Here is a 15168-nt window from a genome sequence, read left to right as displayed (position 1 = left end):
AGTTGAAGCCACGAAGTGAAGGATCCAATACACTCGTGCTACAGCACAGTCGCCACCAAGGATAACCTGTATCTCAGTTTGCCAAGCACAGTTAATGAATAAAAATTATAAGTGTAAGAATAATAATAATCAATGGATAATTATAACAGTATAAGAAAAATAATATATACTGACTATCAAGTGACTATGCAGAAACATCCTTCATAGGCCGATGAGTTTGAACTGGAGCTATTCAACATAAGACCTACATAAATAATGACTGTCAATATATTGTCCGTACGTATTTGGGATTAATAAGCCTTCTAACTGGCGGCTGAGGGGTTAGCATCAGCCTCACAGCTCTGTGGTCCTGGGTTCAAATGCAGGTCATGACCATCTGTGAGGAGTTTGCACATTCTCCCTGGGCCTGTGTGGGTTTCCTCCAGGTTCTCCGGTCCCCCTTTCCCACATTCCAAAAACATGCACGGTAGGCTGATTGGAAACTCTTAATTGGCCTTAATAATGGGTGTGAGTGTGCATGGTTGACCGTCTCCTTATGCCCTGCGATCGGCTGGACATCAATTCAGGGTGTCCCCCGCCTCAGGCCCAGAGTCAGCTGGGATAGGCTCCAGCACATCCCGCGGCCCTAATGAGGATAAATAGGTGCAGGACATGAGATGATATGAGAAGCCTTCTAACAGCCCCATACTCACTGGTATATTTAATGCAAAATGTATATTATTGACACTGTCAGTGCTACATTTCAGTGGCTGTGGATGTAAACACACAAATCTATATTCCTTATAAACCTGTTGTGTTCACAATGTTGATTATTATTGTAAAACTTTACCAGCTAAACAGTGAGCTTTTACAAACCAGCATTGGGTCTTTCCAGTTGGTTCCATACACTGTTGAACCATTTCACCGTTCCCAGCTTTTCAGAAAAGGAACCCCCTCATTGTGATTTGCACTGTACATTGCCTGCTTTTGTAGCCACACTGCACAATGCGAGTTTCAGACGGGCTGGTTCATTATGTGTTGTCAGCCTATTCTCCCTAACCAGGCTCAACAGGATTCATCTCATCAAACTTGAAGATTCCAAAAGCCAGATAAAATGCATTTTAACGCTTAGCTGAAAGAATTTGTTCTGAACGGTTCAACTTTACATGAAGGTAAGTCAAAACATCATTCAATTCCAGATTATTTGATTTGATAAATAAAGCATACCTAGTTCTACATATTAGGTAAAATACTTAAACATTAATTAACAAAGACAATGTAACCAAGAAAAAAGAAAGAAAATTATACTATTGAGCACAGCTTTGTTAAGTATATGGAACTCTGTTTTATATTTACAGATTTGCATTTTAAAATGATAAAATCCCTTCACATTTCTATAACATCAAGCATTCATCTATTAATAGATCAATAATGTAGGAATATACAAGAATAACAGCTACTGTATACTACTTGATGTGCTTTTTAATATGATGGATTCACAGCATTTCATAGTCCACAATTGGTAGTTAAGACAGTTAGACAGTACATCAATGCTGCTGACATATTTTTTCTTTACTTCTAAGGTCAAATCATGGGTGACTGGTCCATTCTTGGGCGTTTTCTGTCCGAGGTCCAGAATCATTCCACAGTCATAGGCAAGATCTGGCTCACGATGCTGCTCATTTTCCGCATCTTGCTGGTAGCTTTGGTGGGAGATGCAGTCTACAACGATGAGCAGTCCAAGTTTACCTGCAATACCCAGCAGCCTGGATGCAACAATGTCTGCTACGACACATTTGCACCTGTATCCCACTTGAGGTTTTGGGTTTTTCAAATTGTGCTGGTCTCCACACCATCCATATTCTACATAGTATTTGTTTTGCATAAAATTGCCAAGGATGAGAAGCTAGACGGCCAGCGTGCACAGGTACTGAGGCAGAGGCCTTCAAGGCAAGGTATAGGGGAGAAAGATAGCAAGGAGAAGTTGAGAGTCGGTGTGCCAACTTACTGTCCTCATTTTAGGGAAGATTGGGATGATATGGAAAGAGCACAACACAGCTTTCTGGAGGAGGGCCACGGTGCACTAGCAGAAGACCCTACAAAGCAATCCAAACAGGTTCTTCTCATCTACATCCTTCATGTATTTCTTAGATCAATCATGGAGATCACCTTCTTAGTGGGCCAGTACTTATTATTTGGGTTTGAGGTCCCTAACCTCTACCGTTGTGAGACTTATCCTTGCCCGACTCGCACAGACTGTTTTGTGTCTCGTGCCACTGAGAAAACCATCTTCCTGAACTTTATGTTTAGCATCAGTCTGGGCTGTTTTGTGCTCAACATAGCAGAACTTCACTACCTGGGCTGGGTCTACATTTTCCGTGTCCTTTGCTCAGCATGCTCCAACTGTATTGGTCAAAAGAATGTTCTAGATAAAACGTACTCAAAGCAAAACCCGCTATTGCTTCAACTCAGGCATTCTCTGAGAGGTCAGCTGGTTCTGCAGACCAGGTCACCCATGGCTCAAGAGAAGACAAGAACTCTTCTTACACATGCTCCAGCTATATCTTTTGAGACAGACTCAACTGTGGAATGCACCTCAAAAAGGAGTCCAGAGAACATAGATAAGGTCAAGGTCAAGCTGGCAAACATGGCGAGGATGGGACGAACTAAGAAGTCTTGGCTGTGACAAGGTCTTTAAAGGTCATGCGACTGTGTTCTTAAAATGTTGTCTTGTTTTTTTTCCTCACATGTAGGACATTCTTTCAAAGTTAAAGCATAGTAGTATACTAGTATTACCTTTAAATCTGGCAGTGTATAATATTTGAAATTGATTTTTCAAATTGTATATATATATATATATATATATATATATATATATATATATATATATATATATATATATATATATATATATATATATATATATATATATATATATATATCTCGGAGTGCCGATAATTGAGTCTATAACCATCTGAATGACGTTTTGAGGCCCTGATTGTTCAGTCTTATTTTCTTTCAAAAGAGTCAGTTATGGCAGTTTTAGTTTGAATGTATAATTGTTTAAACTTTTGATTACTGTCTTCTTACATATTTTCTTCATAAATGTCTTGATAGACTAGATTATTATTTTGATGATATCACACTGATGTATATGCATCACCACCAAGCTTGTGCTTATCAAGGTTTATTTCAAATGTGAGACAACACGATGTTTGCGTAAAAACAATCCAATTTTTTTTAATAAGCACGTGATGTATATGGTTATAATGTGACTTTTACCGAGTAGAAGGTGATTTCAGTTGAATTTTGAGTGATTCATTTTCTGTAGCATTAAGTTGCTCTATTGTTCAATTCGTGCAGTAGTGCAGTAAGGAAGAAGTTAACATTAGCATACAAATACATGCACATAATCACTCATCTAAACAACTTCAAATAATTAATTCAAAACAACTTAGCATTAAATATAACTCCAAAGGACCAACGGTCCCTCCATATCATCATTCAGTCCATGCCAAGGAGTTGTGGCTTTGAATGTTTCCTTCAGGTTCAATAGCGTAGCAATGCTATTGGGTGGAGTACGACTGGCCATATTGCTTTGCAATATCTGTCAGCCGCATGTGATTATCTTATCTTCTGTTTTTTGATGAATAACAGGGTTCGCTTATTCATTTCATTCACACACACACAATTTTAAATAAAGGAATCTGTGACGATAAATGGCGGTAAATTGTTGTTCTTGTTGTGGGGGGTTCCAAGGGAAAGTAAAGCAGGCCGCAATGTTACTGGGACAATTTCAAAATATGATGATGGAGGCAGGAAATCCCACCTTTTAGAAGATTACGTCATTTGCATATCAAAGGGTTTTGTTACCTGAAAATTCCGCACAAGGGATTTGTAAGTAGGAGTACGACTGTATTGAGGATTATTTTTTTGGCTGGTAATGTCAGCATGTAGTCGCTTCCCCATACTGGAAATTTAAAAAAAAGCAGTGTCATTTGTCTGATGAATTGAATTAAAAGAGGATACCTTCCCAGACATTCCTATTCAAAGAGGAACTGAAAGAGCCAGGGTTCATAATGTGTTTGCTGCTGGCTTGATGGTAAACTCATCCTTAAACTACAAGTTCGACCATCCTCATACTTTAAAAAACAATAACAAATCCTTGCTGCCTGTCTACTGGGTGAGGAACAGGTAAGCCTGGATCATGAAAGCCCTCACAATGGAATTGTTTCAACCCGAAAGTGAAGCTATATCTCGCTGAAAGGGGCTTGAATCAAGGTCCTCTTCCTACTGGACTGTGCAGGAGGGTTTGGACTAAAAAACCCATTAACCTGTTTTTTAAATTATATCAATCAGAAAGGAACTTTATTCGCTGTGAGTAAAGCATATACATTATTTGCATTTTTTAATATATAGATTACATCTAGATATTAATACAGTATTTTCATATGCTTATAACTGTTATCCATAATCCTTGTGAAATAATCTTAAGTAAACAAAGAATGTTTCAATACATGTCATAGAGACCTTTAATATCATCGATGTCACAGTCCTGATGCATCTTTCTCATAGAGCCATGGACCTTTTTCATAGAGAATTTGTATGTCCTTTGTCAAAGAGAATTTGTATGTCCTTTGTCATAGAGTATTTGCATGTCCTTTGTCATAGAGAATTTGTATGTCCTTTGTCATAGAGAATGTGTATGTCATGAAAGCTTGGCCTAATTAAACAGTTGATGTAGAGGCAGAGTCGTCGGACCCTCCTTCTGCAGAGGCGTCAAAATCGCACTCATCTGTCTTGGCTGCTTACTTGTGTTTGACCTTGTGAATGTTCGTCATGCACCGGACATTTTGGTGCCGAAAACCCAGGATTCAAGATCTGTGTCATCGGGACGACGGGGAATCGAGAGGCCAAGAAACTGATGTCAGCCATCCCCCATTGATGGAAGGGGCCATTAGGGATTGGTCCCCCGTCGCCCCGAGGTCCAGTGACGAATCTCATCGAACCAGGACAAACACCTAAGACGGTAAGGCACTGGTTAAAACTAATTCGTAAAAACAATCTAGCATTCTCTGTTCGATGGAAAAAAGTGGCATACTGTTCCCTATGGGTTGGGGAAGCGTTGTCTGTTAGTCGGAGAAATACAAAAAAGGTATACACCAGGATCGTGGCTGTGTGTCAGCCTATCTCCGAGAGAGTCTCTGCCTTTCCGGACGATCCAAGGCAAGGGGGGGGTCGCATACCCCGTCCAGGGACTTCGAAGATTGTGTTAAAATAGAGTAAAAGAATAGAAATACCCATGTTTAGTTTAGATAGTGAGTAAAACAGAGCTCCATATAAGAAAAATAGAATACTAAGTGATAGCATGCGTGATCCTCATAGGGGGAAATAGATAAAACCAGGAGGTGCGTTGCGACGCACTTATAAAACTTGACGATTGTCGCACAAAATAAGAAAATAAATGACTTAAGATGCTACTTGGGCGGATAAATAAGATTACAAATAAGTATTAAAGAGATAATAAATTAAGACGGGACGTCCCTAGAGAGAAATAGCGTAAAATGCAGCCGTAAGATAAGACGTTCGTAACAAAGTTAGTGATGAGAAAAAAAAAGTGAAGTAGTCTTGTGGTCTTGGTGTGTTAATGGAGTCAGGAACTCTGACGTGTGAATGAATGGCGCACGGTCTACTTGCCGAAAGACATTTAGCCGACCAAATCTAATTGAAAAGAAACATGAGATCCCACGTCTCGGCATGACGTCGCGTCAGCAAGTGACGTCCGCGTTATCCGAAGAGTCGATCCGACGACGACTAACACAAATGATGGTCCTTAACATAACCCAGGAACATAATCAAGTAATTGAACACATCTGAACAGAAAAATGACATCAAGCCAGGAGGGGAAACGAGCCACTCATGACAATACCTACCCTCTAAGAGACGGATCCTAGATGTCCCAAGATCAAATGTACATGAGAAACGAGAATGATAGGTTCATAAATAATTACCCTTCCGATGTAATTATCAATCACTGCAGGAAGATATCTTATTTAATTATTGACATTTAATTAAACAGATTGCATCATGGATAAGGACCTTAAGGGAAGATACAGCAAAAAGACTTCCCCCTTGTCTTCAAAAGTACCCTCTCGAACAGTAATTTGCGTACGGCTTTAAGGCCATGAATCAAAACAATTACAAGGTTCAAAAACAACATCTGTAACTATAATAACAATCAAGGTATTTTAACAATAACAGAATAGGAAACTAAAACCAACCCTTATTTGGATTAAAACAATCCCGCCTTCATTTGACCTAACAATCATATAGCAATTACATAAAGAAGCCCGAAGTGCGTCACGAGGTATGCACACTATACGAGTGTTATGGAAGTGGCAGATATCCTGAGTCCTTGCTGCCTCCCGATCAACAGCCCTCAGAGCCCGATACTGAGTGAGATGTAGCATAAAAAATCCTTGGCTAAGAAGTCCACGTGAGAGTTTATGACCTCGAGCACAATAGGAAAAATGATTTAACAAAGAAATGAATTACTACACATATATGTATAGTAGTAATACAGAATAAACCCAACAGAGAAGCAAGCAGGAAGGCCGGGGGTAACATAACGTTGTCCGGGGGAAGTCCACGCCAGCCCGTGAACAGACAAGTGAGAGGCAGGTCCGGCGGGCGTACGCGACCAGCCAGAAACGAGGAAGTGGTCGGTCCGGCGGGCGTCCGCGCCGGCCGGTGACGAGGCGTGGGCGTAGCCTGTCTGGCGTGCGTCCGCGCCGGCCAGGAAACGAGATGAGGCAATGTTCGGTCCGGCGGGCGTCTGCGCCGGCCGGTGAACAGGCGTGGGCGTGGCCGGTCTGACGGGCGTCCGCGCCGGCCGGTGACGAGGCATGGCTGGTCTGGCAGGCGTCTGTGCCGGCCAGAAACGAGACGAGGAAGTGGTCGGTCCGGCGGGTGTCCGCGCCGGCCGGTGACAAGGCTAGGCGTGGCCGGTCTGGCGGGCGTCCGCGCCGGCCAGAAACAAAAAGAGGGTGCGGTCGGTCCGGAGGGGGTCCGCGCCGGCCGGTGATGAGTCGTGGGAGTGGCCGGTCTGGCGGGCGTCCGCGCCGGCCAGAAATGAGACAAGGCAGTGGTCGGTCCGGCGGGCATCCGCGCCAGCCGGTGACAAGGAGCGATCGTGGCCGGTCCGGCGGGCGTCCCCGCTGGTCCTTTACGTCTTGGCCAAGCCCTCTGCCCTTAGGAGACACCAGAATTTTAGAACGGCACCTTACCCTGGTTGCTCGGAGGGTCGCCAACTCCCTCGTCCCAAAGCATTGCCGCTCTCGCCGGCCCCGTCATCCAGGGGTGGCGGAGCATTGCCGGCGGGCGTCCGCGCCGGCCGGTGACGAGGCGTGGGCGTAGCCTGTCTGGCGTGCGTCCGCGCCGGCCAGGAAACGAGATGAGGCAATGTTCGGTCCGGCGGGCGTCTGCGCCGGCCGGTGAACAGGCGTGGGCGTGGCCGGTCTGACGGGCGTCCGCGCCGGCCGGTGACGAGGCATGGCTGGTCTGGCAGGCGTCTGTGCCGGCCAGAAACGAGACGAGGAAGTGGTCGGTCCGGCGGGTGTCCGCGCCGGCCGGTGACAAGGCTAGGCGTGGCCGGTCTGGCGGGCGTCCGCGCCGGCCAGAAACAAAAAGAGGGTGCGGTCGGTCCGGAGGGGGTCCGCGCCGGCCGGTGATGAGTCGTGGGAGTGGCCGGTCTGGCGGGCGTCCGCGCCGGCCAGAAATGAGACAAGGCAGTGGTCGGTCCGGCGGGCGTCCGCGCCAGCCGGTGACAAGGAGCGATCGTGGCCGGTCCGGCGGGCGTCCCCGCTGGTCCTTTACGTCTTGGCCAAGCCCTCTGCCCTTAGGAGACACCAGAATTTTAGAACGGCACCTTACCCTGGTTGCTCGGAGGGTCGCCAACTCCCTCGTCCCAAAGCATTGCCGCTCTCGCCGGCCCCGTCATCCAGGGGTGGCGGAGCATTGCCGCTCTGGTCGTCGCCGGCCCCGTCATCCAGGGGCGGCGCAGCATTGCCGCTCTGGTCGTCGCCGGCCCCGTCATCCAGTGGCGCCGGAGCATTGTCGCTCTCGCCGGCCTCGTCATCCAGGGGCGCCGGCGCATTGTCGCTCTTGCCGGCCTCGTCATCCAGGGGCGCCGGCGCATTGCCGCTCAGAATTTCCTCTTAGCCGACCACGGCGTCTCCATATTGAACTCCTCATGTGAGCTTGAGTGGCTTCTCATTAATTCCATGTGGTTGGGTGGGTTGAAGGAGGATAGCTGGCATCGACGAGTGCGTCGGCGCGAGCGTGGGTGACGTCCCGCTGGGTACATTTGGTCGGATCGATCCGTTACGGCAGCGTGGCGCGACCGGGGGAAACATTACCCATGTGTGGGGACGCCGGAGGGAACAAGGCCTTTTGTTCTTATTTGTAGACTTGGTTTAATTACTCAACAAAAACTTATAAAAAAAAACAGGGGCTTGAATAACCCAAATCTAACCGCAAAGAAACATGAGATCCCACGTCTCGGCGTGGCGTCGCGTCAGCAAGCAACGTCCGCGTGATCCGAAGAGTCCATCCGATGACGACTAACACAAACGATGGTCCTAAATAATTTGGTTTCTGGGGGGAAACTGGGACACCGCACATACTCTACGGTACTCGGACGTTTGGTCACGGGCGTTTGGTCGCCTAGACGTTTGGTCACCGGACGTTTGGTCACCAGACGTTTGGTCACCGGACATTTGGTCACCGGACGTCTGGTCGCCGGACATTTGGTTGCCGGACGCTTGGTCCCCTTTGGTCCCCGTTTTTTTGGTCACCAGTCAAATGGTGAGAGAGAGTAAGTATTGTTGAAAACAGCTCTCAACAAGAGTTTAATATCTAAATATCTACTGTTGATTCATGAGAGAGAGGTTAATATCTAAGTACTGTATAATATATATGTACTGTTTAATATCTAAGTACTGTTGCAACCAGCTCTCAAAAATTATATTCACCAGAGTTTATTAAATAAATATCTACTGTGGATTCATGACAGATAGTTTAATATCTAAGTACTGTTTAATATCTAAGTACTGTTTAATATCTAAGTACTGTTTAATATCTAAGTACTGTTTAATATCTAAGTACTGTTTGATATCTAAGTACTGTTCAATATCTAAGTACTGTTTAATATCTAAGTACTGTATAATATCTAAGTACTGTTTAATATCTAAGGACTGTTTAATATCTAATTACTGTTTAATATCTAAGTACTGTTTAATATCTAAGTCCTGTTTAATATCTAAGTACTGTTTAATATCTAAGTACTGTTGCCTTTTGTTTAGCCGGGCTAAAAGTATACTAAGACTTTTATTTGTTTGATAAAAATGACCATCTAAAGAAGTAGTAGTAGATATTTAGATATTTACCTCTCTCTCTCTCATTAATCAACAGTAGATATTTTGATATTAAACTCTTGTTGAGAGCTGTTTTCAACAGTACTTATTCTCTCTCACCATTTGACTGGCGACCAAACGTCCGACGACGAAACGTCCGGGCGACCAAACGTCCGGGCGACCAAACGTCCGGCGACCAAACGTCCGGCCAGGCTACTTTACACACTGTAAGGTTGGAACCCACCCGAGATTCCATAGTCGATCTCAGAACTGTGAGATTGATGTGCCAACCACTAGTCCATTCGGCCGCTCACCCACACATCAGTGGCATGGAAATTATCACAATTGGAGACTGCCATCCCAACTGGGGGCTTCTTGGCAGCCCCCTCCCCTTTTGCTGTCCTATCAGAAAAATAATTCCCGAAGAAAATAGGTAATTAATGTATTAGATATGTCCCACACTCACAAATCAAAAATTTGTTTTGGAAGTCGAACTGTAGCCATTAGTCGCCACAGTAAGTCAGCATGCGCGACTGCCATGGCATTTTTTTTTTGCCAGTAATGCAATAATGGGCAAAACTGTGTCACTGTGATAACTTTTGTGAGATTCATTCCAACCGACCATTATCTCAAATATTGGAAAGAAAATAGCGTCATCATGTAATCTAAACATCCCAAGCAGATGGCATGAGCAATAAACTTTTTATTTTTTGCACTGAATAGAAATATAATTAAGAAAAGGAAAAAAAACTCAACTTATTTTGTACCAGATATATTTTTTGTAGCAGATATATTTTCATACTGCCTTGAAAATTAAGAGTAAAATAAAAGAAGTTCAGCCCATTTATTGAGCTGATTATGAAGGAAATACAAAAGTTCATGTTATGGTACAATGCGTTGACTGAATATTATTCAGCTGTAATAATGAATTTATGTGGAATTTATTTGCTAATATATGCCTGGCAGCAAAGAAATTAAAATGATCTAATACTAATACTATGCTAGTATTTTCCACATTCTCATTGAAAAAAAACATAGATTACACATCTATTTAAACTGTACAAAAATTTAAACATTAACATACATCTTTTAAAGAGAAAAATGACCTTTATGAATAATTTGTGGTGTTTAGAGGATGTATAATGGCGAGCAACTTCTAGATACCAAAAAGTGGTGAATGTATTGTACGTGATGTGCTTAATTATACAACAGCACAGCAGATGCTTGACAACAGTTTTCATTCATTTTTAGTTTGATTCAATCATACAATACAACACCAGGTGGGATTGGATTTCTAAATGTGACACAACATCTCAAAAACATCTAAACAAAGAAACATATCACTATGAATATCACTTGTGCAAACCATTTAATGACATGTTGTATTATTACTGAAGCTCAGAGTGCTGTGTTTACCAACCCTCCCTGAAATTTAAATGTATAATTTCACTTTAGTTAGCCAATTATAAAACACTATTAGAGCGTTTTATCATCTGCTGTTTAAAATATGATACTTCCATCTAACTTGCATTCCTGAATAGGATATGCTCAAGCTTTGTTGCCAAAAAGTGTTGTCATAGGTGGCAAACCATACTTTATCAGTGGTGGACCATCAGGCCCTGCAAGGCCTTCTCTGCTGGCCTAAAAAAATATCTCAATCACAGACTGTGGTTATTTATATTTTTTCCATGAATACTTATTAAATAATAAAACCGAGAACAGAAATATACAGCACTAAATAGAAATAAAAACTTGCCAGAAATAATAAGAGAACAAACTTGACATTCAGCATTAGCTTGGATGGCGATAGGAAAGAGCTTGATTATTCTGTATTCATGAATTTAGTGGGTTAGTGTATTAATGGACATGTCCCTGCCAGAGGTAAGAGAACCAAGAATAAAATAACTAGAATTTCTCAGATGTAAGGCAGTAAGTGCTTTTGGTGTAGATCTACATTGAGCCAAATTTTACTTATTGACAATGACAACTGGCTTTCTAAAAAAGACCGAATTGAAAGTACCATAGCAACAACAGCAGCCCTGAGCCTTCAAACAACACTAAGCATTATTTAAAGGGGGCACATTCCACATAAAACAAAATGTATTCAGAAAAAGGAATTTTCTTTTCCAGGACCTCACCATAGTTAGTTTTTTATTATTATTTAGTTTTTAATATACAAAGTCTGTACAAAAACTTTAAATTGTGCATGAAGGGCAAAAAATAAGGCAGGAATATGGAAAAATGTTTGTTTCTAGAAAGAAGTACTACTCCTTTGGCATTTGTGAGTCACCGGGAAGTATAACAATCTTTTCAATTAAATTAATATCCTTTCTTGTTGTTCTTCTCCATAAAATGTCTGAACAGTGATACTTTAAAAATGTGTCTCTCATTCACATTCTCTAGCCATTTCTTCTGGCAATTCATATTTCCTGTTGATAGAGAAAGAGTGACTGACTTTCTGAAAATTAAATAATGATTATCAATAGGTGGTGATTTTCTAAACTGCTTTATCCACGAGCCGGGGGACACCCTGAATTGGCGGCCAGGCCATCGCAGGTCACGAGGAGATGAACAACCACTCACGCTCACACTCATACCGAGGGGCAATTTAGATTGTCCAACCAGCCTACAATGCATGGATTTGGAATGTGAGAGCAAACCGGAGTACTCGGAGAAAACCAATGCAGGCCTGGAGAGAACATGGAAATTCCACACAGACAGACCTGGATTTGAAATCAGGACCCAAGAGCTGTGAAGCCAACACCCTAACCATTCAGCTGCTGGGCTCCCCTAGAAAGAAATTAGGGTAACAAAACTGTGAGCGAAAAAGATCACGGAATTATTGTAATCAGTTACACAGCGTTGAGCAAGGGTATCACTCTTTTGATATTTTCTTTGTTTCGTAAATGTTTTAAAATGTTAAAAGCATTGGTTTTCCTACTGGGTGTGAATGGTGCCTGCGATTGGCTGTCCACCAATTCAGAGTGTGGTTCAGGAAATAACTGAACGAATGAATGAATTAATAGTTTTCCTACAAAAAGGAATGTGAACATTTACTTTATTCAACTGGTTCCTTCAAATAAGAACTCAATGTACAATCATACTTCTGTCTGTTGCTGCGAATCAGTGATAACAGTTACCCCTCGACGAAGCTCATCCATACTGTCAAAATTGCTGCCATGTTCAGAGTCATCCAGCCCACCCAGGGCTGACACGTCCGATGCTGATGATGCGCCAATCGAAACCCGCATATTTAGAGACCTAGAGTCATCGTTTTCTCCAGTTTTTGAAGTCCCCCCAGTTGCCAAAATACTGATTTCCCCATTTGCTGCCTCCCCGGTTGGAACCTGATGGGGGGGTAGGTATTGACTGGGGTGAAAATGGGGCCTGCAATGCTGATGATCAGTGCCACTAGAACTTAAGGCGCTCTCTTTTGAAACCGGCAGGTTGTTGAGTGGCAGATTGTGGGGGTCTGCATAGTCCTCTCCAACGGGTGATGGGGGAGGCAGTTGGTCTTGGCTAAAGAATTCTTCCTCGTGGGGGGGTGGATAATCGCTGTCGACATCATAATCCCCCAGATAGTAGTCAGACTCTAATTCACGATTGCTTCCTCCATCATTTAGTGGTGTTCCCGCTGTTTTTCTTGAAGATGCCTCATAGCCTGGCATCTCCTCAATATCTGACAGTTTGGTGCTTGGCATCCAGTCTGATGTGTCCCAATGATATGCTGGACAATAGAGGAGGACAAGTTTAGCCATAAACTGAAATAGGAACGATCCGCATGTAATAGTTATCATTACCAGCATTCCTCGCTCCACACTGTAATGTAAAGTTTTGCATTACACATGCATTCAGTATGCATGCGGTGGATTGAAAAGCAGATGCAGCAACAGTACATAAATGTGCCAAAATCCACTGACATGTCGAGCACTTGGTCAAAATAATAGGGTCACAGCATGCTTGTTTTCATGCAAATAGTAGTGAGAAAGCAATGTTTGAAAAATTAAAACTTAATTCTTTTCATGTTCAAAAACAGAGTACGTGGTAAAATGTATTGATGAAGCAGTTATATAATCTTGCATTGATGGAAAAATGGATATGCAATAAAATGACTCTGTTACATCGATTGAACGTGAACTCAACATTGAAAAGACTGTGTTCATACAGGGAAATGAATTAATATTCATTTAGTAGGTATTTTGAGTGAAGTAAATATTGGCTGAATGACCTCTTCTTGATGAGACTGATTAGCAAAATAAAAACTGTTATGTGGTGGACTTTTGGCTTGTCCTTTCAGATGTGTATGAACAAAATAATTACAGAGCTGCCAACATCCGTCAATCTTATTTCAGGAGTTGATTTGTACCATTTTTTTCCAGATTTTTCCAGATTTTCCGAAATGGATACGATTCATGAAAAATTGATATAAAATGTAAAAAAAAACATAGAACAATTGAAATGAAACTGTTATTATCATGTTTCATTACATTAATTGAAATATTGTGTTTTAGCAAAATATTCAAAAAGTACATGAATGTCTCATTTTAGTATTGAAGATCACAATCACAAGATAGGTTTTTTGTTACTTTGTGAGTAGATGGAGTAAGGGAACAAACTAAAAGATGTTTTTTCTTTGTAACATCCTGTTTTTGGTGTTTTTTTTAGAGGGTGGGAACGGATTAGTAATTTGGAATCTAGTTATTTTCTATGGGAAAATTTGATTTGAGATACGTGTAAATTGACATACGAGCTTGAACCCCGAACACATTAAGCTTGTATCTGAAGCTATTACTGTATAGCACATATGCAGGGCGAGATGTCTAAAAGCAGAATCAGCAGGATAAATATCAGTCATCTTTCTTCTCTGGCCGACTGTAGCTGACTAGAAGAGGTGAGTGATTTTCCCTACTAAAATACCTCCAACTCACTGATTCCTTGACAGTTTTACAAACAAATAGGTTAAAAGCAAACCACATCAATGTGACTAATATTCTAGACAATAGCTTACTGCGGTTAAAAGCCACTCAATGTATAAATATCTTGCACGTCTTGTTTCCACAGTGTTAAAGGATCAATATCACAGGGAAGCTAATATGTCTGTCTTTGTAAATGCAAAATATCAAATTATTCAATTTGAAAAAAGAAGGGGGTTGGTTGATTGGTCAGCGCGACGGTCTCAGTGGGGGGGGGGGGGGGGGGTGACCCGGGTTAAAATACAGGTCAGTCCACCTGTGTCAAGTTTGCATGTTCTCCCCGGGCCTGTGGGTTTTCTCTGGGTACTCCGGTTTCCTCCCATATTCCAAAGGAATGCATGGTAGGCTGATTTGAGACTCTAAATTGCCCCTCGGTATGAGTCGAGCGTGAGTGGTTGTTCATCTTCTTGTGACCTGTGATCCGCTGGCCGCCAATTCAGGCCGTCCCACTGCCTCTGGCTCGGAGTCAACTGGGATAGACTCCAGCATCCCCCGCAACCCTAATGAGGATAAAGCGGTTCCAAAAATGAGATGAGATTTAATTACTGCAATACCTGTCATTTTCGAACAAGAGATAAAGTGAAAGTGGAATTTTGTTTTATTTCAAAATCAAGGTTTTTCGCCCTGGTTGCACTGCTTCCAGATGTGTTTTCATATTGAAGCATTTAACCAATCACATTTTAGCCATTACTTGTTGTCACGATCAGAAATCTGCCTCAAGGCCTTCACAATCAGTTCTGCGGGCTCTACTGCATTAAACTGTCAGGCCTCTGACCAGACTGGTGGCTGGGTGTGCCAGCCAC

At 42.6% G+C, this 15168-nt stretch overlaps 2 protein-coding genes and 1 long non-coding RNA gene across 7 annotated transcripts in view; 2 read left to right on the top strand and 1 right to left on the bottom strand.

Annotated features, from left to right (window-relative positions):
• Positions 1–773: 773 nt before the first annotated feature.
• Positions 774–2782, top strand: LOC144200436 (gap junction delta-2 protein). Its single transcript, XM_077722596.1, has 2 exons — positions 774–1151; positions 1563–2782. The coding sequence occupies exon 2, from the start codon at positions 1571–1573 to the stop codon at positions 2663–2665; it is 1095 nt and encodes a 364-aa protein (XP_077578722.1). The 5' UTR covers positions 774–1151; positions 1563–1570; the 3' UTR covers positions 2666–2782.
• Positions 2783–4685: 1903 nt separating this feature from the next.
• Positions 4686–15168, top strand: part of LOC144200326 (uncharacterized) — a 10884-nt gene continuing 401 nt past the window's right edge. Inside the window, exon 1 of the long non-coding RNA XR_013327090.1 lies at positions 4686–5008. This is a non-coding gene — a long non-coding RNA (uncharacterized LOC144200326). The remainder of the gene's footprint in view (positions 5009–15168) is intronic.
• fat3a (FAT atypical cadherin 3a) overlaps positions 10076–15168 on the bottom strand; it is a 129295-nt gene continuing 124202 nt past the window's right edge. For all 5 annotated transcript variants that reach the window (XM_077722403.1, XM_077722404.1, XM_077722406.1 and 2 more), the window contains one exon: positions 10076–13119. In XM_077722403.1, coding sequence (XP_077578529.1) covers positions 12491–13119 — 629 coding nt within the window. In that variant the 3' untranslated portion in view covers positions 10076–12490. The remainder of the gene's footprint in view (positions 13120–15168) is intronic.

The sequence above is a fragment of the Stigmatopora nigra genome, chromosome 8, assembly GCF_051989575.1.
Source record: "Stigmatopora nigra isolate UIUO_SnigA chromosome 8, RoL_Snig_1.1, whole genome shotgun sequence".
In the NCBI taxonomy this organism is placed as follows: Eukaryota; Metazoa; Chordata; class Actinopteri; order Syngnathiformes; family Syngnathidae; genus Stigmatopora; species Stigmatopora nigra.
Note: the sequence above shows the minus strand (reverse complement) of the source record. Positions and strands in the feature narration are given on the sequence as shown.

Bases quoted from the DNA above. Each gene is read 5' to 3' on its own strand.
- LOC144200436 (XM_077722596.1), top strand. From the start codon at position 1,571: ATGGGTGACTGGTCCATTCTTGGGCGTTTTCTGTCCGAGGTCCAGAAT.